The sequence below is a fragment of the Podarcis bocagei genome, assembly GCF_964188305.1.
Source record: "Podarcis bocagei genome assembly, chromosome: 5".
Classification (NCBI taxonomy): Eukaryota; Metazoa; Chordata; class Lepidosauria; order Squamata; family Lacertidae; genus Podarcis; species Podarcis bocagei.
In genome coordinates this window covers 67791614-67819303 of record NC_138129.1, presented here as the reverse complement: position 1 = coordinate 67819303, position 27690 = coordinate 67791614, and the positions used below count along the sequence as shown (strand labels likewise).

Here is a 27690-nt window from a genome sequence, read left to right as displayed (position 1 = left end):
AATGCTCAAAAATTACATTATAGATCACAGCCATCTTTTAAAGGATGGAGTCTCCAATGTACTTCCTGGTTTATTCTGATGTTGCAATTAAATTAATATGGGCACACCAGGACCCTCATTTTTGTCTTTCGCTGAAATCAATAGCAACGCAGCAATTTCTCCTTGGAAGCATTCCTTTCTACAACATTTCTTTTGATTTGCAAAGTAGTACCAGGCAAGAGAATGCATGCAAATTTTCTAGTCTCATCTTTCCCTGTTATAGGATATTTTATAAATAACAACGAAAAGCAGAAGAAAAAGAAAGAAATGGGAACCCCCATAGAGCCAAATTACTTTTCAGATAAGCATATTCCACTATCCAGAAACACTTTCCCCCTCTTCAGAGTAAGATTTGCATAATGTATGTAAATGCTATGCTATCACTGGTGTGATAAGGCTGTTCGGAGGAGTGGAAAGCATGCAAATTAGAGGTGGTTGTATTTTTCAGTAAATGTCCAAACTAGCTACATGCGTGTGTTTCTGTGCCAATTTGCTCCAAAAAACTTGGGAAAATAGCAAAATGCTTCAAACAATATCTTTTATAAGGGAAGAATGTTTACTTCTGACATATCAACATGTAAGTCTTAAGTATGCAATCCTAGTATAGACACATACCTGGGAATAAGCCCCATTGAATTCAGCGGGGCTTTTTTCTTAGTAGATATGCATAGGATTGCATTTTTAACCATTTTAATTATTATGGCTATGAACCTCATTTGCTATTTTGTTGCCTATGCACCCAGTTTGAAAATACCGTTTTAGAGCTTTTAGCAGCCTACTTAGGTTTTTATCGTCTACAATATCTTCTACAACCTTGATGACTTCACTGCTTACCTCAGATTCCAGATCATTTATGAAGAGAGTAAACAGCACTAGTCCTTCCCTCCCCCAATTGCATTGTGAGAAATGTCTCCTCCCTCCCCAATTCTTTTGATGATGTGTCCCTAAGTCATAAGCCATAATATGGTTTGTCTTCCTGTCTTGTGATTGCAAAGTCCCCGCAGGGGCTCCTGATAGAGCAAAAGAAAAAGATTATATATGGAGAGGATAGTGCAGGAGAACAATTCACACCCAAACAATCATAGTTTGTAGGAATACTGACTCTCTACAAGTCTTTGAAAACATAATTTTGAACCATATATATTCAAGTATAAACCGACCTAAATATAAGCTGAGGCACTGAATTTTACCACAAAAAACTGGGGAAACGTATTGAGTATAAGCTGGTTCACCACACCAGAGGCTGGTGGCGGCAGCGGCAGAGGAAGAACAAGCAGCCCGAAAGGGCTGCTTTTGGGCTGCTTGTTCTTCCTCTGCTGCCGCCACCGACAGCAGCAAAGGTGGAGGAGCAGGAAGGAGCAGCCTGAAAGGACCCTGACTCGAGTATAAGCCGAAAAAGTCGGCTTATACTCGAGTATATACGGTAAGTGGTGCACCGTGGAACAAACCAGACAAATAATTCTCCTTTTTATAGAAATCTTTACAAAGTATGATTCGCTGTGGGATGAAAAACATGTGTTTGCATCCTTTCTCATCCTCTGCCAACAGAATTGTGGCTACTCCTCTTAAAAGAGTCACTTCTTCTTTTCCCAGATCGATATGCCTGCTTCGTATTTCTCCAATACAATTTGCAATGGTCATTGCCGGAAAAAATGTGCTTCTAGGCAACCTGCTAACCATGCTATTTTTTTCCCATCCATAACAAGCTGACAGTAAGAGATGTTTGACAGTGGAATTTGCTGCCAAGGAGTGTGGTGGAGTCTCCTTCTTTGGAGGTCTTTAAGCAGAGGCTTGACAACCATATGTCAGGAGTGCTCTGATGGTGTTTACTGCTTGGCAGGGGGTTGGACTCGATGGCCCTTGTGGTCTCTTCCAACTCTATGATTCTATGATTCTATGATTCTAAGTTTGATGGCATTGCCATTTTGCAACCATTCCTTATGAACCCACAGATAGTCCTACTCAGAGTAGACCCACTGAAATTAATGGGTCTAAGTTGGGCATGTCTATTAATTTCAGTAGATGTGCCTCCTTTGAGCTTGATTAATATTGGATATAACCCACTTCTTTGCATTTTTTAATATAAGCACAGGAACCTAAGATGCAGCTGTAAATCTGATGTTGTTTCTTCAAGGCTCTTAAGCCACAGGAAAGCCCCATGGTTTGTGTCCTTTCCATTATCCATGGTCTGCTTTCATAATCTCCCACTCTGCCTTTGCCAGGTGTATTATTGCAATGGGTCTGGACAAAAAGCCTTCACCTCCCAAGAAAAAGATCGCTGTTGCTGATGAAGAAAAGAAAGAAGATTCTGCGAAGGAAGAATATAGCAGTAAGCTACCAGGGAGTAGCAGCAGTGGAGAGGAAAGCAAATATTTAAGGTTTCCTCCAGCTCCCAAACAACAGAAAGAATTTGTGGGAGATGCTCAAGAAATGCAAGTGGAGGCAAGAAAAAGAGCAACAGAAAGAGCCCTTGGTGATTATGAAAAGACCCCAAGAATTGCAGCAATTGATGGTACAGTATGAATGGGGAGAAATTGTTGCACAGTATATGTCCTGTGGGCAGAAAGTTCTAGCATTAGTCTCTGGCATCTTCAGTTAAGGAATCTCCGGTGGTAGATGACAGAGGAGACTGCTCTCTGCCTGAGACCCTGGAGAGCATCTGCCAATTATAATTAAGCAAACATGGGCTAGATCATTGGTTTTCAACTGGTGTGTCAGGACTCAATACTGGGTCACTGATTTATGGTAAGGTAAAAGGTAATAATAATAATAATTATAAATTTTTATTTATATCCCACCCTCCCCAGCTGAAGCTGGGCTCAGGGCGGCTAACAACAATAAAATAATACAACATTCTAAAATGTAAAGGACCCTCTGGACGGTTAATTCCAGTCGAATTTGGCTATGGGGTGTGGCACTCATCTCTGCTTTTCAGACCAAGGGAGCTGGCGTTTATCCGTAGACAGCTTTTCCAGGTCATGTGGCCAGCATGACTAAACCACTTCTGGCGCATGGAAACGCTGTTTACCTTCTGCAGTGGTACCTATTTATCTGCTCATGCTGGTATGCTTTCGAACTGCTAGGTTGGCAGGAGCTGGGACAAGGTGATGGGAACTCACCCCATCGCACGAATTTGAACTGCCAACCTTACAATCGGCAAGCCCAAAAGGCTCACTGGTTTAGACCACAGCACCACCTGAACCCCATGGTCTATTGTGGGTCACAACAGCAGTGCTACCACAATACAAATATATGGGGGGGAATTAAGAAGTGCCCCCACTTAATAATTGTGTTGAAGGTGTGCCCTGGGTCTGGAAAGGTTGAGGACTACAGGGCTAGAAGGACCAATGGTCCCCATATAAAATAGCTCCTTAAGTTCCTATGAAAATTGCCCCCTAGTTATCCTGTGTTCATAAACATAATTGCACAAACACTCAAAATCACACCCACAGAGACGTCAACACATGATAGGATGCATGACCAGACACAGGAGTTACTATTATCGATACAGTGCCATTAGTGACCATTTAACCCCTTTTTGTTTAGCTATAACCATTTTGCAGAGCTGTTTGTTTATTTAAAATAGTTCTAAGTCAGGCTTCCTCAGCCTCGGCCCTCCAGATGTTTTTGGCCTACAACTCCCATGATCCCTAGCTAGCAGGACAGTGGTCGGGGGGGGGATGGGAATTGTAGTCCTAAAACATCTGGAGGGCCAAGGTTGAGGAAGCCTGTTCTAACTTTTTCAAACATAGTGGCTTACAATGCTGCTTAAAAATAATTAAGAATATCACCAATTTATCCTTCATTCTTTATAATGTAGCACCCTGCTTGTGGTTAACGCTTAGCTGGAATGAAATATTCAACGCAGCAATAGAGAAATTAAAATAATTATTTATTTGTCAGACAAATAAATGAGAGGCACAGTGGTATATGGTTACCAAGCTCTGGCCTGGCCTCCTGCCATTATGGCCAGCCCTTATATTCCCTTAATCCAGCCCCCTTTGCTCCTCCTGTGGCTGCCTCTGTCCAATCAGCCTGGTTGGATTTCCTATTGGCTGATTGCTATATCCAATCCTAAAAGATACACCCACATCCTCCTGTCCTTATAAGGAACACAAAGAGCTATATATTGTTACATCTATAAATGACAAATAAGTAGTAATATATCTTACATGTGTCTCAACAAGGAATCTTAATTACCAGCTCACCTCTTGCCCTCCCTGCCCTATTGCCTTTTAAAACAAATGGTTAATCTTAAATTTTTATCTTAAACATATGTCAAGGATCTTGAGTTTCACATCAACATTGAAAGATATCCTTCATTTGAAGGTTTCTAAACAAATGTCTGACAGCTAATATATCTGGACAGCATTTGATGGCGTCTTCCTGTCCGGCAGGGGGGCTAAACTGCTGGCTGACTTAATTCCAGGATAAATACAACTCTTCTAGCATTTGTTAAATCCTTTGCATAATTACATTTAAGCCAATATATTTAAGCTAATATATTTCATACATTATCATAGGTAACCTTTTAAAAGAATAAAGCTTCTTAAAGTAGAAAGGAAGGAACTCAGTAAAAAAACAGTTTTTAAAGAAGGCTCTTCAGTTTACATTCCCCCCCCCCCTTCAGCCTCCTTTCCAGCCTCAAAATAAAATAGGAAGAAGCTTCTTTTTCCCCAGCCAAGCCAGTTGCCTTTTCTCTCAGTTTAAGAAAGAAACAGTTTTAAAAAGACTTCCCAAAAAAAGCCCCTCTTTCTCTGTCAGCTAGATGCTTCTCCCCATTTGCCTCTGGCCTTAGAAAATACAGCTCAAGGTTTAAAAGAGGCCCATGGTATCATTTTACTATTTGCCCATTCCTAATTATATTTATCTCTGCCTTTGTTATCTTCTGTAACATGTAGGGTCAGTGTCATTACTCAGTCTGTAATTTCAGCTTTTATGACTTTGAGAATTGTTTTCTGCTATCAATCAAAGGGGGGGCCCCTTGTCTTAGGAGAATGGCCAAGGTTTTCTCTGCCTGGCATGAAACATTTGAAAATCTACTTTTGAAAATCTAAGCCCTCTTTAATATACAAGTCCTGATCAAACATTAATAAAATGCAGGCTTATGCCTGATGCCTCATTCCCCCCTTTCAAGCTCAAGGACCTTCGTCCCAAGTGTCCTTGATAGCTTGACCTTCATCATGTTCCTGAGGTAAAGCTCGGTATAGGGCCATGATATGAGGTAGAGTTTCATTTGAAACCATCTTGCTAATTGTACTTCTAAAACATGAAATGATACATGGCATCATACATAAAACCATTACCACTACTGTCAAGAAAAACAAGCAAGACAATAGTATCCCTTTGAGTCCTGTGACATTAGGTAACCAATTGGTGAGCCATCCCATATCCCATCCTTCCCATGTTTGTACTGGGACATGTGCTATATTCTCCATCTTTGTGGCCAACACACGGATTGCCTCACCATTATCTGAAATGTTAAAGCAACAGGCATTCCCTGTCAAGTTCAAGACTCCACATAGGCCTCCCTGCTTGGCAAGTACATAATCCATTCCCATTTTCAGCTGCAAAATGGCGGCTCTACTTTCATCCAACTGTTGTGCAATAAGTCTCAAACTCTTGGCCGTTGCATTGGTTACAAGTTCCACTACTGCTTGCAATCGAATTATTCTGTTTAGATTATAAATAGGATCCCGTGCCCCTTGTATGAGCTCACCAGGATTCCAGGAGGCAGGATCATAATAGGCTATAATGCGCTCTGGTGGCCAATCATCAGTACCGCTCCAACTTTGGGTACTTCCTCCTGCTATATGAGAAATATCAGCGTTTCTTCGTGTACGCTTGGCCAAATTAGTGGGCATAATCCACATTGGTGGTAATACCCATCCCAGGAAACAAGTCCCACTCCATTTGGAGGGGAGTTTCTTGTATGCCCATTCTCCACATATCCACCACAACCATCGTGTCTGAGGTCTTTGGTACGTGGAGTACAGAAGGCGAAATAGCAAAAGAGGTAGAGAGTTCACAGTGCAGTATGTTAGATTGCCTTTTTCTGTCACAGTTATGTTCCATACCACTTTCCATGCATGAATAAAAGGAGGTGCACAGGGCAAGGCATCCCGAGTTCGATAGGTAGTATCGTGTGCCCAGGTATTCTTAATATTATCCCAAGTATAGTGACAATGAGAAGAGCCTATCATGGTAGAATCAGCTGCATCTGATGATTTATGTACACAGAATTCCCCTTGTACAGGTATAACTCGTAATGGTTTAGTTGAGTTCCATCCGGGGAAATTCTGTACTTCTGTTTGGTGTGGTATTTCGCTTACCATACCAATGGCATCTAATGGTATCGGTAATAAGGGCATACCTCCCTCTGAATCATCTGGCCCGAGAGAGCAAACAAGGCAATTGGTCCTATTTGCAACATTGGCTACCATTTCAGCTAAACCTACCCACATATTGTGGTCATGGTGGAATCCATATTTAGTCAATTTGGCCAGATTCAAGGACCCTTCCCCTTCCCAAGGGATCAGGATTAATAGAATCATGTTGATGTCTAGCATATGCATTCCTCCCACAAAAGATTACCTTATTGTGATAGCAAATAAATATTAGTCCCAATATAATTCCCCCAGTGACAGAAATGGGGAACCACCAAGACCAAAACATATATCCCGAGGATCCCCAATGAGTAATATCTGATAATTGTTCCACAAGGGGGTGGGCAGTCAATTAATTGTATAAGAGAATCTTTCCTTTCACAATCGCTGGTTCAGATGCTCCTCAAGCTTCAGGCGTGCGCAGGTCAGCCAGCTTCCAGGTTGTGGCTGCAGCAGGCCGGTCGTCTAATGTTGCCCGTGACCTAGCCCGTTCCCGGTAGGGCTAGATACAGGGGTTTTTGGAGAGAGTCAGTTTAAGAGGATTAGAGGGGTCACCTTTGCACGTCCAACTGCCTTCGGACTTCTTCAAACGGGAGTGATGAATCCAGGGGGTCACCTCAGCTACCTTCACCGCTGTTGGAGTAGAGAGCAAGACGGTGTAAGGTCCACGCCACTTAGGTGCAAGTGGATCACGTTTCCACTCTTTCACCCATACGCTATCGCCAGCCTGGAACTGATGAATCGGCTCGGCAATGCTGCACGGCGTGCGCTCGAGGGCCCACCTGTTAAGAGAAACAAAAACACGGGAGAGAGATTGCACTTGTCCCTGTGTCACATGGTCTCCTATTTGTTTAAGATCAGCTGAAATATCCTGAACAAAGGAGGGCGGTCTCCCATACAGGAGCTCAAAAGGTGACAACTTAAGTCTTTTTGTGGGTGTGCACCGAACACGAAACAGTGTGTTATGGGTAACACATCACTGCTGTGGCTAGCATCACCATCTTTTCCTTCTGCCACTTCTTCTTCTCTTGTTTCTCAGCCTCATCCCTATTCCGATAAACTCGGCGTGCAATGGCCATAATTTGGCTCATCAGCATCCCTTCCCATCCTTCTGATTTCTGAATTTTCTTACGAATGTCAGAAGCGCACTGGGCCACAAATGTAGCAGTAATCATTCTGCTGTTTTCAGGGGCTTCAGGGTCAAAAGGAGTCCATATACGATAGGCTTCTTGCAGCCTCTCTAAAAAGTCTCCTGGACTCTCATTTGGTTTCTGTTCTACTTCTGAGACTTTAGACATATTAGTGGGCTTCTGGCATGCCCTGCGGATACCTTGCACAAGCGTCTGGCGGTAGGTGGTAAGTCTGGCCAGGTGAATTACATTGTTTGGATCCCAATTAGGATCTTCCAAGGGAAAGTTGTCTTGGAGATGACGGTCAATATTATAAATATTTCCCACTCTGGCCTGCTCACGCAAATATATCTGTGCCTTTTCAATTATGTCTCTCCTTTCCTCAGTGGTGAACAGAGTATTCAGGAGCTGGCGGCAATCTGTCCAAGTAGGACTATGAGTATTTATTATTGAAGTCACCAAGTCCATCATAGCCTGAGGTTTTTCTGCAAAAGATGGGGTGTGTGTTTTCCAATTCATCAGATCTGTAGTCGTGAATGGAATATATTGCAGGGTCGAAGTTCGAGGTGGCCGTGGTCCGGGTTGCCCGTTAACCAGCACAGGCTCCTCAAGTGCATCAAATACTCTTCTGAGAGGGGCTACTACGTGATCTTTCTCTTCGCCTTGCTCTAGGGGCCTCAAATCATAGGGGATGGTATTTGTCCCAAGGCGTTCTTTTAGCAGCTTTATACGCCTGGCTGTATTGCTTGCTGACCGATTAAGGTCTCCCTGTAACTTCTGTAATAATTCTCTAGGACTTGGATGTACAGGGGTTTGGGGTAGGCAATCAGTTGTTTCACTAAAAGAGACTGTAGATGGAGTTCTACTGGGACTCACAGATGGAATAACCACTTCTGCTTGGGCTTTATTATAGGCCTCCAATGCCTCCTGAAGATATTTATCATAATCTATCAAGGAATCAAGTTCTGTGACTCCAGCCCCATTATTCATTCCACTTTCTTGCCTTGGGGTTACAACTGGTGGAGTGTTTGGATTAGGCTCCCTTCGATGTGGAGCATAGGGTGGAGGTGGAAGCAGCTCTTCCTCTGGTCCCTCAAAAATGGGTTTGAGTTTATTTGGCAAGATTCCTTTCCTAGCTTCGGCTTTTACAGCCAATAATTTGCATCGTTGGACTTTGCATTCCCTTATCCATGGAGGATTTTTATTTAATGTGCTCAGCCAGGAATCTATATATGAAAATTGTTCTGGGCACCCTCCAATTTCTTTGGCGATGTTAGACCAAAGTTTGCTTACTAAATTTATATCAAAGGTTCCTTGAGATGGCCATTCAGTATTTTGCTTCGGCCACTCTAATTCACATAACGTTCTCAGGCGCTCTGGCGTCATTTTGACTCCATACGCCCCTGAGAAGGCTTTCTTAAAATTATTTAACATACATTCAAGAGGTGTATTTTCCCCTTTTGAACCCCCAACTCCCATTGTATGGCCCTGTGAAGTATCCACTCAGTCACTCACACACACGCTTCGTGGGTTTCCTTGCCCAGATGGAGTCGCCTCACTGGGAACCGAAGTACTGCCCACTCCACACTCAGGTCAGCTACAGATTGCTCTGTACTTTCTCACACATACAATGCGTTAGATACTTCACCACACACTACCTCCCATTCTTCCCTTTTCCCCCACCAGATCACCATCTGATGTATCCAACCACCTAGCGTACTCAGTTCCCACTTACTGAGACGCAGAAGTTTGATCAAGACTTCTCTTCCTCCCAATTAATTGGAGGGCCAAAAATCCCTTTGTGCACTTACCCCTGGTTGGTTCCCTGTTTATTTCTCTGGTCCCCCCCGGTCCGTCGCCGCCAGTGAGCAGGGTATCAGACAGACGAGACTGCTGCGTTCCCCTGGAAAAAATTTTTCCAGTGCGCGCTGGGTAGGCACAGTTGTCCTCTCTCTTGTACCCCGTCCAGTGAGGCGAAGGCGCTGCGTTCCAGCAGACCACTTATCCGAGTCGCAGGCACCATAAAATGTAGCACCCTGCTTGTGGTTAACGCTTAGCTGGAATGAAATATTCAACGCAGCAATAGAGAAATTAAAATAATTATTTATTTGTCAGACAAATAAATGAGAGGCACAGTGGTATATGGTTACCAAGCTCTGGCCTGGCTCCTGCCATTATGGCCAGCCCTTATATTCCCTTAATCCAGCCCCCTTTGCTCCTCCTGTGGCTGCCTCTGTCCAATCAGCCTGGTTGGATTTCCTATTGGCTGATTGCTATATCCAATCCTAAAAGATACACCCACATCCTCCTGTCCTTATAAGGAACACAAAGAGCTATATATTGTTACATCTATAAATGACAAATAAGTAGTAATATATCTTACATGTGTCTCAACAAGGAATCTTAATTACCAGCTCACCTCTTGCCCTCCCTGCCCTATTGCCTTTTAAAACAAATGGTTAATCTTAAATTTTTATCTTAAACATATGTCAAGGATCTTGAGTTTCACATCAACATTGAAAGATATCCTTCATTTGAAGGTTTCTAAACAAATGTCTGACAGCTAATATATCTGGACAGCATTTGATGGCGTCTTCCTGTCCGGCAGGGGGGCTAAACTGCTGGCTGACTTAATTCCAGGATAAATACAACTCTTCTAGCATTTGTTAAATCCTTTGCATAATTACATTTAAGCCAATATATTTAAGCTAATATATTTCATACATTATCATAGGTAACCTTTTAAAAGAATAAAGCTTCTTAAAGTAGAAAGGAAGGAACTCAGTAAAAAAACAGTTTTTAAAGAAGGCTCTTCAGTTTACATTCCCCCCCCCTTCAGCCTCCTTTCCAGCCTCAAAATAAAATAGGAAGAAGCTTCTTTTTCCCCAGCCAAGCCAGTTGCCTTTTCTCTCAGTTTAAGAAAGAAACAGTTTTAAAAAGACTTCCCAAAAAAAGCCTCTCTTTCTCTGTCAGCTAGATGCTTCTCCCCATTTGCCTCTGGCCTTAGAAAATACAGCTCAAGGTTTAAAAGAGGCCCATGGTATCATTTTACTATTTGCCCATTCCTAATTATATTTATCTCTGCCTTTGTTATCTTCTGTAACATGTAGGGTCAGTGTCATTACTCAGTCTGTAATTTCAGCTTTTATGACTTTGAGAATTGTTTTCTGCTATCAATCAAAGGGGGGGCCCCTTGTCTTAGGAGAATGGCCAAGGTTTTCTCTGCCTGGCATGAAACATTTGAAAATCTACTTTTGAAAATCTAAGCCCTCTTTAATATACAAGTCCTGATCAAACATTAATAAAATGCAGGCTTATGCCTGATGCCTCAATAAAGCATAAAAAACAACAAAGCCAAAGTAAGTAAATAAACTCCAAATACACTTTGAAACGATGCCTAAAATACTGCTAAAGAGGCATGATGACATTTCCTGGTACAGTGGTGTTAAGTTGTGGGTTGACATAGCAGACGACACAGCGATTTCTCCAAAGCAGCTCTTTATTTTGTAAGCTGGAACAGAACTAACAGCAAACAGCTCAGCCGGCCTGCTTTTATAGGAAGCCGGCTGTCAACATTATAGCAACAACAACCCAGGGTTTCCCGCCTAAAATAACTGACGTGGACCTGAGTGAAAACTACATACACAATACTCCTGGTGGCCAGGGTGAGAACTTCAATACATAACAAGTGGTATCTTGGTTTTCAAATGTCTCAGAAGTCGAACGTTTCAGTTTTCGAACGCCAAAAACCTGGAACTAAATGCTTCCGTTTTTGAACGCGCCTTGGAAGCTGAATGGCTTCCACTGAATGTTTCTCAATTTAGTCAATTAAATTGGCAGACTGCCCTTTGTGCCTCGGTTTTCGAAAGTTTCAGAAATCGAACAGTCTTCCAGAATGGATTACGTTTGAAAATCGAGGTACCACTGTACACACGACATGGCAAAGCTTGTAATCTGTAAAGTGTGGGTGAGAAATGTTGGTTCTCCAGAAGCTGTTGAACTGCAACTCCCATGAGCCCCAGCTAGCATGGCTAGTGGTCAAGGATGATCGGAGCTATAGTGTGACAACATTTGGATGGCCACAGGCTTTCTCCCCTTGCCATGAAGCAGATGTAACTAGGTACATTGTGTTTTGACCTCTTTGTGAGCAAAAGTGGCTGACGGTTTCTGCTCCAAGGAGAATGCAGCAAGTAGTAAGGGATGACTTCAGTTCTGCACACATACACACACATTTATCATCTCTAAATGAAAAATTTGGAATTAATTCATTATTTTCAGATTTAGAGTTCAGTTAACGGATTCACCTCAAATGCATGCATTTAGTCCTATTAGCAGGAGTCGGGTAGAGTCCTCTACTTCTGCTATTAGGACTAAAGTCATGCATTTGAGCAGAGCTGGGCTGTCCTGGCAGGTCCTAGCAAACTGTTAGCAAAGTTGCCCCTCTGTACAGGAATTGAAGCCCCACCACTGACTTTTGTTTGTTTCCACATGTGAGTCCTTTGCATGCTCTATCTATTTTCCCGCCATGAATATATTCTCACTTCCGACTCTTGAAACTTCCTTTGTGAGTTTATTGCAAGTTTCTCATTAGTTCCCAGCTGTGCAGTTTTGTTTCATCTCCCCTCTTCCCCCTTCAGGAGGTAGATACCTTTCAGACAATTACCTGTGAAGGAGACTCTGGCTGTCCCAGATGCAGCTGGTACCCTCAATCGATGCAATTAAATTTACTTACTCCTTAAGCCCCACTCTACAGGTTATTGTTTATTTGCCTAATTGGTTCCGCATGAGATGCTCCCCCCTATATTTCTTGTTTTTCCTGGCATTCTGTCATTTGAACATAGAGGAAAGTTGATAGGGAAAGGAAAGAGGTGAAAAAATGTGGTCCCCAGGGAATATATCTGGTTAACATGACAGCTTCTTTTACGTGATAGCAGTTTGTTGCTTCTCTGCAAGGTGGTAGTGAAACAAGGGATGCTGCCAAAATACTTTATTTGTGAAAGGTCCACATGCATCTCAGTGTATCAGCATACAATTAATCCATTCACTGATGATGATCTCCAATGCTGAGGTGGACCTCTTCCTTGGCATAGGGTAGTACCCTCAGCTATGGGTAGGAACTAGAGCACTACAGGTAAATTGCATTACCTGTGCATTATTTGTCAAACTAGAACAATGGTTTGCATTTATTACAGCATGAATGCCAGACTGGATTGAGGTATCTTGGGTTGGGTGCAGGGAAAAGAACTGGATCTGAAGCTGCTCTTCCACTCATAGGAAGAATCTTTCCATTCACAAAAGGACACCTTTGGATCCAACACCAAAAAGGGGGCGGGGAATCAATTACAGAGATTAAAAAAAAAATCAAAGATACAAAAGACACAAAATGTTGTCTTAGGTGTGCCGCAGCAACAGTAACTGTACCAAGCAATTACACAATATTAATTGATGGAGATTTTCTCCAAAATGCATTGAGAACCAGAGTTACCTTTTCAGCTGCCATTTTTGCCTTTGGATTCAATCCTTTCCTTCCGTGATGCCATGTAGTCACACTTAACAGTATGCAGCATTTTCCTTGTAAAAAAAAGCCCCCAATTATGTTAAGAATTCTTCTTGCCAGCCCAGACTTCCAACTCAGCTGACCTCTGATTGCTACTTCATTTGTTTAACATCATCACTCCTTGCAATTATCCTAGCACGATCCCTACACCAGTGAAGAGATGGGTGGGTGTTACATGGTTTGGTCAGATCAGGGATGGAGTCTCTTGCAATAAGCAAGTGAGGGTTCTACTGCATCCATGATGTCTCTGTTTACATCTGAGCACCTATCAGATATTTTGGGATGGAATTACATGTATTCTTTGCAAACACACATTTCCCCAAAACATATTTCAGGACTGTTTGCCAGTGTAATTATTTGCTTCAATGTGATTATGTCTGAATGAGACCCACAAAGAGAAATAATAGAATGCATTTGATTTTGTGGGGTTGATGTCAGGCCATTAGAAAAACTGCAAGATAGCAAACAAGTTTTCCACAAAATATATAGTTAGGCAGGTTTACTGTGGGCAGTCCTGGCTTTCTTAAAGGCATATATTTATGAAGTATGTGTCTCCAAGTATATGCGTTTGTGTGTTTCATATTTTTTGCTTGTATACTTAAAAACCACAACGTGAGAGGTGGTGCATAGTGAACAGAAAACAAGATTTCTGTTGGTTCCCACCCACCTTGCAAAGTCTGTGAGGATTTGGAATGTATAACAACTACAAGTCCTAATTATCCTCTCCTCCACTGAAATAATTCCAGTGTACTTAGTGTGGAGATTATACCACAATTTGCCCTGCCTCTCTTGCGTATGGAATAGCAAGAAAAAGATTTTAACATTACTGTATCATTGTACAGTTTAAATCCATGATTCAGCATGTTAACTTTATTGTTTGTGTGTGTGTGTATGTATATATGGACAGAAAAGGGTCAAATGCAAAGGAGAACAAAGACTAATGGGCTTAACCTATTTGGGGTTAATGAGATATTCAGGTAGTTGGTGGTCCATTTTCTATCTCACGGTATGCTTGTCCTTATATTTCAGCATACGATGAAGATTTTGAAGCAGATGAAGAGAAATCAGATGGGAAAGTTAATGAAGAAGGACAGGCTGGTGATCAAATGAAAAGAATGTCAAAGTCACCCTCAGATGATGAAAAAGATAATTTAGACCATGAAAAGGAGAATAAAAAGTCATCACTGAAAGCTTCGCGGGCCTCTGACAGTGAACGAGATGAAAGTGATGGATACACCGGGAGTGACTTGGAGGAGGAGAGAAAACAAGGTTAGTTGTTTTCCTTAGAGTGGCATAGAATGAATGGCCTGATGCATGTTTAACTTGTTACATATGCGCTGTAATGGGTTATCTATTTTGTGGTTCACATTTAAGTACCCATTTGAATTACGATTGCTAAATTGATACAGAATGGGCCAGTCAGCACAAAATAAGCAAAGTCTCCCAAGCTGCTTCTTTAAACCTCTTTTATCTCTCAGGTACTATATGAAAATGGCCAGATAGGCGGCAGCTAGAAGAGGAAATTTGGGTCTCTCTTCTCCAGTGTGTGTGAAGACAGAAATTAAGCTCTCTCTTTCAGACCACTTCCTTTGTTCCTCTGGAAAGGTTTCAGTTTCACTCCAGAACCCATTAACTTGGACAGGAATTTATGATGCTCGTTGAGGAGCGTAGTGTTATAATTTCTATTTAGAGTGTGCCCATGCTCACCTTGAATTGTGGATGTCCAATGTTGTGTAGAGTGGTATAGACCTCTGGCCTTCTCAAGCTCCCAAAGATAGCTGGGGGAGGGGGAGAGGGGAGGAGCACACAGGGCTGGCCCAAGACATGTTGGCACCTGAGGTGGACCCCAGGATGACTCCTCCCCCTCCCTGCCAGGGGTGAAGGAGACCAGGGACAATGCAGTGGAGTAAGATTAACATTGGGTTCTGTTGTCCTGGGTGGACCCTGGACCCTGCCTCCTGAAGTGGTCTCCTCACCTTGCCTCATGGGTGGGCTGCCCCTGGGAGTACAGGTTTCCTTTTTTTACCTTGCCTTCCCCTCTCATCCTTAAGACCTCCCACTTACACAGGGGCCGTAGTTGAGTGGTGGAACATCTCCTTCAGTGCAAAAACTCCCAGATTCAACTTGATAATGGGCATGTCCCCTGTATGAAACTCTGGAGAGCCACTGTGTAGGCAGTATTGCACTAGATGGACCCATGGTCTGGCTCAGTATAACAGACCCTTCCAAGTGTCCCTATTTTCCAGGGGCATCCCTGATTTAGAGAAGCTTTTCCAGTTTCTGATTTGATCCCAGAATGTCCCACTTTTCCCTAGGGCATCTATATTTACATTGGAGAAATGTTGGAGGGTATGGAGTCATCCGACCCCGGAACCGTTTGAAGACAATCCTGTATAGGGAAGTTATTTTCAATGTTTAATGTTTTATTGGGACATGGGTGGCGCTGTGGGTTAAACCACAGAGCCTAGGACGTGCTGATCAGAAGGTCAGCGGTTCGAATCCCTGCAACTCCCATTGCTCGGTCCCTGCTCCTGCCAACCTAGCAGTTCGAAAGCACATCAAAGTGCAAGTAGATAAATAGGTACCGCTCTGGCGGGAAGGTAAACGGTGTTTCCGTGCATTGCTCTGGTTTGCCAGAAGCGGCTTAGTCATGCTGGCCACATGACCCGGAAGCTGTCTGCGGACAAACACCGGCTCCCTTGGCTCATAGAGTGCCGCAACCCCAGAGTCGGTCACGACTGGACCTAATGGTCAGGGGTACCTTTACCTTTACCTAATGTTTTATAGGGTAAATGTTTACCTTTACCCTATGTTTTAATATATGTTGGAAGCCACCCAGAGTGGCTGGGGCAACCCAGTAAGATGTATGGGTATAAATAGGAAGATTATCAATATGGAATGGGACGTCCCTATTTTCATTGGAGAAATCGAGGGTATGGTATAAGGCAGATTCATATCAGGAGCAGAACTCATGTGTAGTATGCTCCCACCACTGATGGGATATCATATCACCCTGTCCTGCAGTGTAGAACCCTGCACAAACTTCCCCTTGCAAGATCCTTTTCAAACATTATAAACATCCAGACACCTGTAGATGAGGCTACTTGGGGAGCTGACAGAGGTTGTTTGTCAATGCTCCTTCTGTGTTCCTGTGTTCCAATTCACATGTTGCAATGAATCACTTGTGTCTTTTTGACATGAGCACATTCATGGTATTCTGTGAGTTCCTGACTCGCTTTTTCAATTAAAAAAAAAAATAGAGCTAAAAGAGAAAGAGCCAATTAATTTGTAATGTATGAACTGGCGTAATGTATGAAACTGTGTATAGTTTTCATCATATGAAAAGAAACATCTTGCATGGCAGCCTGTAGATGTCACTTTTGCATTGTAAAGTACCAGGCACCAAAAAAAGTACCACTGTATATGATAGTGAGAACCCATAGCAACAATTCTAAAGGCTCTCTCCTGCCATCCCTCTGGGCTCCATAGTAAGCAGGGCTTTCCGCAAGCCAAATTCTGGTCAGCGGTTGCAGTGTGACTCCATTTTGATCCAAGAATGACATGCCCACAACCTCAGGGCGATAAATATGCAGTCCTGTGCCTTCTGAGTTCTGTGCAGGGGACAAACACTCAGAATGATGAACCCTAGATAATTGTTACCACAAGGAAATTAAAATGCTGCAGAATTAGTTTTCAGTAGCATAAATAACATTTTTGGTAACCTCTGTCCTCCCCAGTCAGCATAACTGATGGAGATAATTATTTCCTTTATGTATTCTGAGCCGCACACCTTCATAAATAATCTAATGGGAAGCATGTATCTCATTTCCCATTCATTAATACAAACAGCGAAACGGGTCCAAAAGCAAGGCATGCTTGCAAAACAATGGAAATTGCAAGCGTTTTGGCTTTCCGTCGGCGCAGACCTGATTTCTTCCTGTTTGTTTCTTATCCTGCTGTTTCTTTTTGATACTGCCATAACTTACACAACAGTTGCTTGTCAAACTGGACCAGGCATTCTGTGTTTACTGCTCCCCTGAAATCTCTCCATTGAAATGCCTTCCATTTTGACAGGCTTTATCGGAGAGCTCTTTTCCCAAGCCAAACGTTAATGTAGCTTTTGTATTTGTATTTTCTGTGTGAAATAGGGAAAGGTAAAGCAGCTGACTGGGAAATGGACACTGCTGTGAGAAAGATCCAGTGTTTCTATAGGAAGCACAAAAGTCGACGGCAAACTCGGGGTGTCAAACCAGGTTTGCAGTTGGTCTGCATGGACAAATCTTTGTTCTGATCAAAGAGACTTTGATTTCTCTAAGCAGCCAGTGACCATGAAGGATAATCAGCTTGCAGCTTTGCTAATCATTTAAGAAATAATTACATGCTCTTTCTTTTTTAAAAAGCTGGTGTTACTTCTCAGGCTTGTGGTCACATGGTACTGGGTGGCGTGTAGTTGCATTGCCTAAAATATATATTGTGGCAGCCTTTGTTAATAGCTGGACTGATCTGATAACTGGTATGATTTAAGTCTTGGCAAATCATCTTATTTGGGGAATGAATTTTCCTTTTGCTGAAACTGCTAATAACTCTGAGGGTGCTCTTCCTCTTGGAAATGGCTTGGGTCATGCTTGGGTCATGGATAGCTTTCTTTTATGCAGGCATCTATTAGGGCATCTGCCCTCTGCTTAGGGCACATCTCATCGTGGATGATGTACATCAGAGATTGGGAATCTGTGGCCTTTCAGAGTTGTTGCACTTCAACTTCCCTGAACCCCAGCTAGCACCGCCAATGGTCAGGTTTGCTGATAATATCTGAAGACTACAGGTTCCCCCATCCCTGGTGTAGATTGTGTTTGGTGCTGGGTAGAAAGTCTTGCCTGTTGGCAGGGTCCTATCTAAACAGCTTTCTTCCTGCTCTTTCATTTTCGGATGCATAATTCACTTGCTTCTGATTAAATTCTCTTGTTTGGAATTCATTTATGTATTTTTGTTCCACCCAATGAATATTGCAAAAATGCTTCCTCATTTGCACAAATGGTCCACCCAAGTCATTAGGAGGTGAAGAAGAATCTCCTTTACATAGCCTTACATTAATAATGTAGCTGCACAGTAAATACAGCTATTTGGAAACATTTCCTTTCATCGGCGTGTGAATCGTTGGAATTCAACTTCAAAATGGAGCGGTTTAACATAAAAAGGGACATTATTGTTTCTTTCTTGTTTAGGACCAGGGTGCTTTGGCCATTAGAAGCAGGCATATGTTAAAAAGTAAGACTTTAATCTTACAACACATATTTGGAAGGAAGTCCCATTGAGTTCTTTTGAGAAGGTAAACTCTGGATTATGTTGCATGCAAATTCTCCTAATGCATGAAGCTGCTACATGTTTTTCCACTTGCTTCTGTATGGAGGCGACCCAGGTAGCCAGGACTGATATAGGCTCCTCACAGTTTACCTAAAGTTAAATAATGTTGACTGATAACTTTCAGTTTGAAGTATTGGGATTAGAAGAAGAGCCACTCCTGTAAATGTGCTTGCAGCTGGAAAACAGTGCTGTGGCTATAATAATAAAATAAAGAAAGGTATGTATTTATTGATTTTATTTTTCATTTCACTCTGGAGGTAAATAACCGTAAGTAGAAACTGATTCTAGATTTGCCTTGGTTGTTTGACATCACAATTAGGTGGACCTGCTTCTTACAGTAGAGGCTGAAGTTCCCTTGGAACAACATCAGATATGTGGCACAACATCAGATATGTATGATCAGACCAAAGATCCGTGTAGTCCAGCCTTCTGCTTCTTATAGCAACCACAGCCACATGCTTCCTGGAAGACCCTTGAATCTCCATTGATGTGAAACTCAGTAAAATGCATGGACTACTTTTTAGGGTTCAGGACAAGGAAGGTGGCATACTAAATTTCTAGCTGGATACAGGATTTGTACTCATGGTTATGAGTAAAGCAAATTATGGAAACCGTGTTTATGTTGTCATCTATCCTTGGCTCATGTGAATGGTTTCTTTTAAACCATACCATCTTTGTGTGTTTTTGATGTGTTTCATTTGCATTTGCATTTGCATTTGCATTCTGAGTGATTTTGCCCTCACCATCAGTGCATTTGCTGTGGCACACTTTCTAGTTGTTGGAAGGTTACGGTTTCGAATACTGATTTGCTTGATTCTGTAAGCAACTCACATTTACTGTGCAAACCTGATCCAAAGCTACTTTGCAATTCCTTCTGTGCTATAGGATGGAACGTAGCTACTCCCATACTCCCTCTAGGAGAAGACTTAGCTAAGTCAGGAATGATATTTTTCTCCTGCGTTCACTTTTTTTGGAAGGAAATGTGAGTGAGCTCCAATATTCTCTATTAACTATGAAGGGTCTACAAGGTATACAAAGAAAGAATAGGTTTAACATTGATATACGTAAAAGGAAATGAACATAGGATTTAATCGGCCTGTAGTTATAGTGGTCTGAAGTGGTGTGCATGAAGGAAGGCTTTGTTTGTGACACCTGTCACCGCTACAGTGCCTGTAGCACAAGTGTTCATGGGGCTGACTTGGGGTTTTCATTATTAATCCGCTACATGCACTCAATTAATTATATTAAGACACATAACAAGCTGCACTTCTGGATAAGTAACTGATGAAGCCAGTAGTAAATTTCTTTTGACTATTGTTTCCTCAACCGTATGCTTTGTACAAAAATATGCTTGGCTGCTCATGCGTGTTCTGCTGCTGCTGCTATTTAACATTAATTCAGCATGCCATTCATTAAGCAGTTTTAAAAAATAGTTTTGTTTTAATTGTGGATTTAACTGGAAGCAGAGTAGATCTTGGCCCCTATACTGACTCCCAGCAGGGAGTTAAATAATGCACTCTGAGTTTTACAGATGAACAAATTTCAGATAAGTAGCATTTAACAAAAAATCCTGACCCATTTTGTGTGATAGTAATTGATCCATTCAGAGCAGAAATCCCAACGAGATATAACTTAAGTGGAATGATCATGCTAATTGGATAGGCGTGACAGTCTTTATTGAAGTGTTTTATTAATAGCATGCAAGACTGGTTAGGAAATGTGTATGTTTTGTAGCTAGAGGCTGTAGAAATGAGATGACCAACCATATTGGGTTAGCGCTCGCTATCACTTCAGTGATTACAGTTTTCATCATCATGGGCACCAGCCATAGCTTTCTTTGTTTTCCCATCCAGAAGTAGTTCAGTAACTACAACGAAGCCATATAGGATTGTCTGCAGTTTCAGAGGAGACTGCTTATCATTCAAAAGAGACTGTCAGAGTAAAATTGGATACGACAGACCCAATGTTGTGCCGTGGATGAAAGCTTGGTTGTAAGTTTGTCGCTTGACAAATGCAAACAATAGCAGTCCACTTTACAGTGTTGGTGTTATGTGAACAATTAACAGCAAATAATTAATTAGAAATGCCCCTGGGGACTGAAGGAGCTGATTCTTGAAATCTTATCTGGTGGGGAAGGAGCTGTAGGTTCTGAGATGGGAGCTGGAGATTGGGGGCTACACTTGTGTCACCCTCAAGTATATATGCAAACCAAATCAATATTAGGGCATTTTCTTCCTTCCTCCACTTCCTGGAATTTCCCTTCTGTGGGTAAACACACAATCACAAAGCCTCAGTGACTGGTGACGATGAGGTGAGAAGAAATCATAAGCAGTGCCATTGCAAGATTGACTCTGGAGGATAAATAGCAGTGTGAATACAGGGGTTTTAATCAGAACTGTGGCATGGGCAGGAAGTCAAATCTCCCTTTCCCATGTGCATGGTCTTGATCTTGAGGGATGCCCCCTGCAGATGTAATTTTACATTTAAAACTAGACACATTCATTGTCATCAATCCATTCACATTTGTCTGAGTTGGCCTTTGGACTTTGCTTTCTCCCCAGCATTCATTTTGCATGTATAGTGATCCCCCTCCTCCTGTTTGCGGGCCAGTAAACATTCTTGTCTCCCCCCCCCATGTGCATTCTGAAGTGGTATGGTCTAGGAATGTGTACTTCATGTTAGGGTGCTGGTCATGTATTTTGTCTCTGAGTCACATGTTGCATATTTGTTATCCTTCTTGCAATCCTTTGAACTACCAGAGACCGGTGGTTTGTGGCCAGTTTAAGCAGGAATCACTGAGAGTGTGAATGGCCTCTGCAGCCATTCATGTGTAGCAAAAAGAGTAAATGTCCCATCAGTGTTCTAGTTCCATACAACTGAAGACTACTTCTATGAAGCCCTGCTCTCGGTTCTGATGTGCTAATAGATTAGTTGCATTTAACAACCCTGTATCCCAATTGTAAACATAGAACTCTGCACATGAAAAAATGAGAAATTAGGTCAAGTAATTCTTTCTGTTGGTGTAACAGTGCTCCTTACAAAATGACAATAAAGCACCCATTCGGGTCATTTTTATTGACACAGTCTAAAGCCATTACTTTAGAAGTTTTAATATATCTGTTGGCTTGATTTGTGTAATGTAGCCCAACTGCTGTTGGTGAGAATTGGATTCTCTTACTTCCTGGAGCAGTTTTCAGCAAGAAACAAAATAAGTTTCTGTCTCTAGTGTGTTGTTCCACACTGGAGGATGTGCTTCGGACATTCATTCCTAAGCTGATTTCCTTCCTTCCTTCAGTCGCCAAGAAAAATGGAAATTAGTGACACCTTCTGAAAACATTTACTAGAAGCCCATTTCTCCCTTCTTTCCACCGTCCCCCAATATCCAGACTTTATTGTCTGTAAGTTCCAGCCAGTCAAAGGAAGCTCAGACACAATATAGCAGTGCCCTGAAATACTTGAAAGTAGCTGTTTTATTGACATCTCAAGATGGCTGAAAGTGATTTCACCTCTCACTGTCCTTGCCATTGGCACGCTTTGCAATTGTGGAGAATCACGGTTTTGAAAACCAACTTAGTTGATTCTGTAAACAACTGAAGTTTACTGTACAAAACTGTCCCAGAGCTACTGTGAGATTCCTTCTGTGCTAGGATGTAACAAAGTTATTCCAAGACTCGCCCTAGGAGAAGACCTGGCTAGGTCAGGAACGATAGCTTTCTCCTGTATGCTCTCTTTTTGAAGGAAGTATGAGTGAGCGCCAATATTCTCTTTTCATTATGAAGGATATACATTTCATGCAATCAAAAAGCAGAGTGAACGCTTTGAACATTGAGATGTAGCTATTTTCCTGAAACCTTAAGATGGCTGAAAGAGGCCTTTACCTTAGTCATGACATGATGGTGACCAGAATAAAAGATTGCGTGCAGTTTTCAGATTTTGTTAGAATGTTGCTTTCCCCTACGTTTCCCTTAAATACCATAAACTAATGAAAGGAGGGAAATGGGGACACCTTCTGGACTGGCATCAGAACCCAGCATCCTTGGGCGTTTGATGCCCAGCAAGGCCCATCAATGATGCCTCTCCTAGTCCCCTCATCTTCAAACAGATTCTGGCAGGATACCCAAAGCAGCACGAGACAACTGGGTCTATCTTCCTTTTCTTTTCTCAGTTTCCCTTACAATGATGCTACCTTGGGGGCATTCTTTGAAATTAACATTTGCTAGGTCCATCTAGAGTGGTATTAAACTACCACATCCTGTCAGTGCATGGATTTCTGCTTGCGCAGTGGGACTTGCCTCCCTCTCCTCACCTAATACCCCAGCCCCCAAACCTGCTCCAGTGGGTTGGGGGAACAGATTTGGGGGGAAGGGATGTGGGGAGAAGGAGAGAAGAGTCCATTGCTTAAGCAGAAATCCTTGCACTGACTGAAGATTCGCATAGTGGTACATTGGATACCACCCATAGGGAAGAATTCAGTGTCTCGCTATGTTCTGTCCAGACCAGCATTGTAGCTTGCCAAATGGAACAATCTCCTCTGCATGCTGTTCTGGGGTTTCTCCCATCCCTGGCCCATGAACTAATTGTAGGGGAAGGGGGCGGGGCACGCAAGGAGAGGAGGTGGGAATGCCCAGTTGCACTAGTGGAAGTCCTTAGGTGGGCTTCCACTAACAGAACTCATCAGTTGAATTCCACCCTTAGGGTTTTCAGTACATAGTTACAGAGGATTTTGAGGGACTGCAATGCACAGATTTCCTTGACTCTGTTTTTACTAAAAAATAAAAATAAAATTGAAATGACGATAGGAGCCTGTCCTTCATAAATAATAATAAAATGATGGTCCGCTCCAATCTGTGCACTTTCTTGACAGCTTTGAATTTCAACAGCTGGTGCAGGTCCAAGTGAAGGCGAAATTTCTCCAAATGTGGAAGGTTTTAATAGTGTCTCTAGATAAATGAGAAACGGTAATCCTTATTTTTCCATGCAATATTTTTGTTGAGCGCAGGCAGAGAACAGGTCAGAGAAGACTGAACGTATGGTTTTCAAATCCTCGTAGACCATAATCCTGTGAATAAATCAGGATGACTCATTAGCTGGAAAGCAGTGCAGGCTGTTTTTGCTGAGGTAAACAGCTATTTCTGTATCAGGCTGTTTATGTTTTCAAAAAACCTGATAATATTTTTAATGACCTGGGTTGCTGAAATGTCTCATGGCCTTTTACACACTTCGAGGCTGAAATCTAATGCTGCTTTAAGGTGGCTTTTGCACATGTCTCAGAGGCAAATGGCAACAGAAGGAACGTGAATCACTCAAGCGCTCTGTTTAACCACATCCATATTCTTGTGTTCAGGGAGGAAAACAGATAGATCTTTCCAGGTATGATACGCATTTTCCAGATGGATAGGTAGAATTATGCATCTTCTCTGTGTGCGCGCGTTGTACACATTGTCCCTTCAGATGAGAACCTCTCTTGGGAGATGGGAGTGGAAATATGAGTCAGTCTTTCTTCTCCTTTCACCATTTCTAACGAACATTCAAAGAGACACTGAAGCTGAAGGTATATTTATTATTAAATTATTAAAAGTGTCTCTGCTTATCTTTCCAATCCAATAGATGGCACTCAAGGCCTCCTTTCATACATTTGATACTATTAGCTGGCACCAATGACAAGCTTAAAGCACAAGATGTGATAAGGTTCCCTATGTCTGTGTTTTGACCAATGACAAGCTGCCATAGATAATTAAATCTTATCACTTTCCAGCCTGGTTTTTAATTTGCTGCAGTTTTCTGAGGGAGCGATTTGTGTTAACCTACAACTGGTCCACACAAAATAAGACAGGCATGGATGCCTTTTAAAGCAGCTGTCTCTGTGTAGCATGTTGAAGCTTTTCCCTTTTCATTTTAAGGCTTTGGTGACATTTTAAAAAAACACGCTACCCCACCCTGAAGTATGCAGCAAATTTCTACGTGTTGCCATTGGGCTGCCACAGGAAACAATCTTTAAATGACCTTCATGTTGTGGCAGCCCTAACATGTTTCTTCTCTTGCATTATTACATTACCATGTGGATTAATGTGAAGACTCGCCTTGAAGTCTTGGTTGATGAAGATAGGCTAGTTGGAGGAGCTAGATGCTCACATTACCTCTGGGTCTCTATCTGTTTTGTTGCTAAACATATCTCCTTAAGTCATCAGGAGTGTTGATCCAGTATCCTCCGGTAACATTCATCCCCCCAAAATAACAGATCCATTCAGTATCTTATGCTGAGGGGTATGTTAATATTTATCAAATGCATTAAGTGATGACGCTGTCCATTTGTTAGAGTGCTGAATCTGGACCAGTTTTATTGAGTTCTGGCTCCAATTGGTTTACTGATTGACTATGTACATTGATTAAGCAATATGTTCTACAGCCTTGCTTCCCATATGGAAAAGAGAAATTTTAATGACCACCTCACAGTAGTGTTTCATTCATTCTTGTAGTATTCATTGGAAAATGCTTTACATTACAGAAGTGCAATGAAAGAATAAAGAAAACCCTGAATTTTTGCTCAAGTAAACACATTTTCCTCCCCGCTCCCCTTTACAAAAGAATCACAAGCCCTGCAGATTATTCAGAGTAGCACAGATGGAAAGAATAATTTAAAATATTAGCAAAATTTACAAGTAATTATCGGAAGCAGGCAGGACATGAAAGGAGTTCAGAACTCAGCACTGCATTTGATAGAAAACACAAGAATATAATACGTTACAGTATTGATTTTAGTTTTGTCTATAACGGATTTCCAATGGATTCTATTATTCAGTTGAAATGTTAGGTATTTGCAAATGAATGAACTTTGTTTGTCGAGGATTTATTGCAAATGAAATTAGAAGCTGCAGCATTTTATAAAGTGATACTGAGTAGTCCTTAGTCTGAATCCATGCTTGAGCTTTCCCTTAACTGGGTGGCATTATCAGAAAAGACTACATAAGTGTCCAGTCTGAGCAAGGTGTCTGCTCTCAGTTCTTGGATACAGCAACAAGGTTGTAGAGCAAACAGACAAGGATAAGGCTAGAGCAAGCCAGGTCTGAGGGGCCAAAGGTAGGGGCATAATCAGTGCAAGGGACATGGATAAACTAGGGCTAGGACAAGGCACTCATCACAAAAAAAGTTGTTTGGACTGATGGGGCAGCTCTCAGGCTAGACCATTATAGGCCCAGGTGTGCAGGCATTGATTGACCTGTCAATTCAGCTGACAGCTAATTCAGTCTAGTTGGGGCTCATGCCCTACAGTTAGGGTTTAGCCTCACTTACCCTTTGCCCCAATCTTTCCAGGCACTGGTTCGTGCTTAAAAGCTCCAGGTCCAAGCTTTTTTGCTCGAGAGCTTTCCCCACAAAAAAACTGCTCTTTAGTGCTCCATTGGAGCAAATGTCAATTCAGGTTTTTTGCTGATTTCCTGGAAAAAGTGGAGGAAAGGTAAGTGTGGAGAAGCCCTTCATCTGCCTGGTTCAAGACCTCCTTTCCTCAGTGCCTTGCAGTAAATGAAATACTTTCTGAGATCCCACAGGATCATCTTGGTCCTTGTGATACTTTTCCTGATTTGCAGTATACACTCAAGTTGAGTTTCTAACATTGTGGTCTTAACTCCCAAGCATTTGGAGTGATTTGGCTTTTCAATTTCCTTTTTACCAACCTCCTCATTTGGGGGACATTTCCTCTTTTGAAATCAAATGTGACCTTGTTGGATTTCCTTGGAGACCTAGCCATTTACATGTATATTTAATTTTTCAGCTCAATGGTCACTGTTCCCCATTGGCTCAACAATGCTTAAATCTTGCACCAAGTCCTGTATGCCACTCAAGATTAAGTCTAGGGTCACTGCCCTTTTGGTCAGTTCCAACACCAACTGTTCTGGAGCACTGTCATTTAGAATACCTAGAATTTTTATCTCTTTGCCATGACTAGAACACATGTGTAGCCAGTCTATGTGAGGGTAGTTGAAGTCACCTGTTACTACAATGTTCCACTTTTAGACGCTACATTGATTTCATTCATCATCTCAAGGTCTCCTTAAGCATTTTGCCACTGACCTAGCAGCTGCCATTTTATTCTGAATTGTAATTTTATTGCCCCTCCCCTTTTTACACCACCTTGTGCATGAAAGGTGTTACACATATATTTCAGAAAAAAGAAATACGGTTACTGATTTTTTTCTGATACTGTGTTTTAGAGCACAGCAATCATTGAGCCAAAAGCAAAGTGAATAAGGATTTCAGCAAAACTTTGCATTTTCATCTTAGGCACAGGCACTGATGTTGAAGATCCTCAAGTGAAAGACCCGGGCAAACACACCCCAAAACAGACAGACAACACCTTTTAAAAGGAGTTACACAACCTCCCCCCCCCCCCACCTTAAATACAACAAGAAAAGGAAGCAGATAGATCACTACAGTGAAAACAAGCCTCTCCTGCCTGGCATAAAAGTAACTAGGGAATATTGGAGACAGCTTTATGCTGATCTTTAATGTACCCATAAGAGCAGACTCAGAAGCAGGAAGTTCTTAACTACTCAATCCCCCAGAAATATTTTAAAGAGTAGATGCCTAGATTGAACTCATTCTTATAAAACCTGATGCTTTAGCACTAACCTGAAGGGCTCTCACATCCCCCTGTGCTGCTGCGAAGGGAGGCCTGTTTCACACACAGCCCTAGGTTTCTCAGCAAGACCCTCCAAGCAATGATTTTAAGCGCTGAGAAGAGGTAAGGTGCCATTGAAATGAAATTGTGTTTTACTCTTTGTAGACAGGAAGGTTGCACGCTCCCTCTCCTCCAGCAGCATGCCATACAGCAGCGAAAACGACTCCGACCGCGAGATGGGAAAGCGAGGCCGCAAGCGAGAGAAGACCGACAGACATTCAGGGTATGAAAGTGAAACCGCAAAGACCCAAAGAGAGGAAGGCCAAGGAATCGATGTGGAGGAAGAGCCGGACACGGGGGACGCCACCAGCAGAGCAGCCAGAGATGTGGCAGGCACCTCTCACAAAGTCAGGAAGGCAAGAAGTCAAGACTCAAGTCCAGGCAGTGAGGAAGGCAATGTTGTAGGTTCGGTGCACAGGAGTGTGAGGGACGACAGGGAGAAGGATGTGTTAGGGCATTCTGAACACAGCCGTCGAGCAGAGACCAGAAGCAGGGGACCTTCTGAAGATGAGGATGAAGGTGGTAAGTATGGTCTGCAGTCAG

The 27690-nt window shown here is 42.3% G+C and overlaps 1 protein-coding gene across 4 annotated transcripts in view; it reads left to right on the top strand.

Annotated features, from left to right (window-relative positions):
- The window catches only part of ERICH3 (glutamate rich 3), a 67617-nt gene that overhangs the window by 27874 nt on the left and 12053 nt on the right, over positions 1-27690 (top strand). For all 4 annotated transcript variants that reach the window (XM_081193625.1, XM_081193622.1, XM_081193624.1 and 1 more), the window contains 3 exons: positions 2262-2551; positions 14142-14381; positions 27253-27669. In XM_081193625.1, coding sequence (XP_081049751.1) covers positions 2262-2551; positions 14142-14381; positions 27253-27669 — 947 coding nt within the window. The remainder of the gene's footprint in view (positions 1-2261; positions 2552-14141; positions 14382-27252; positions 27670-27690) is intronic.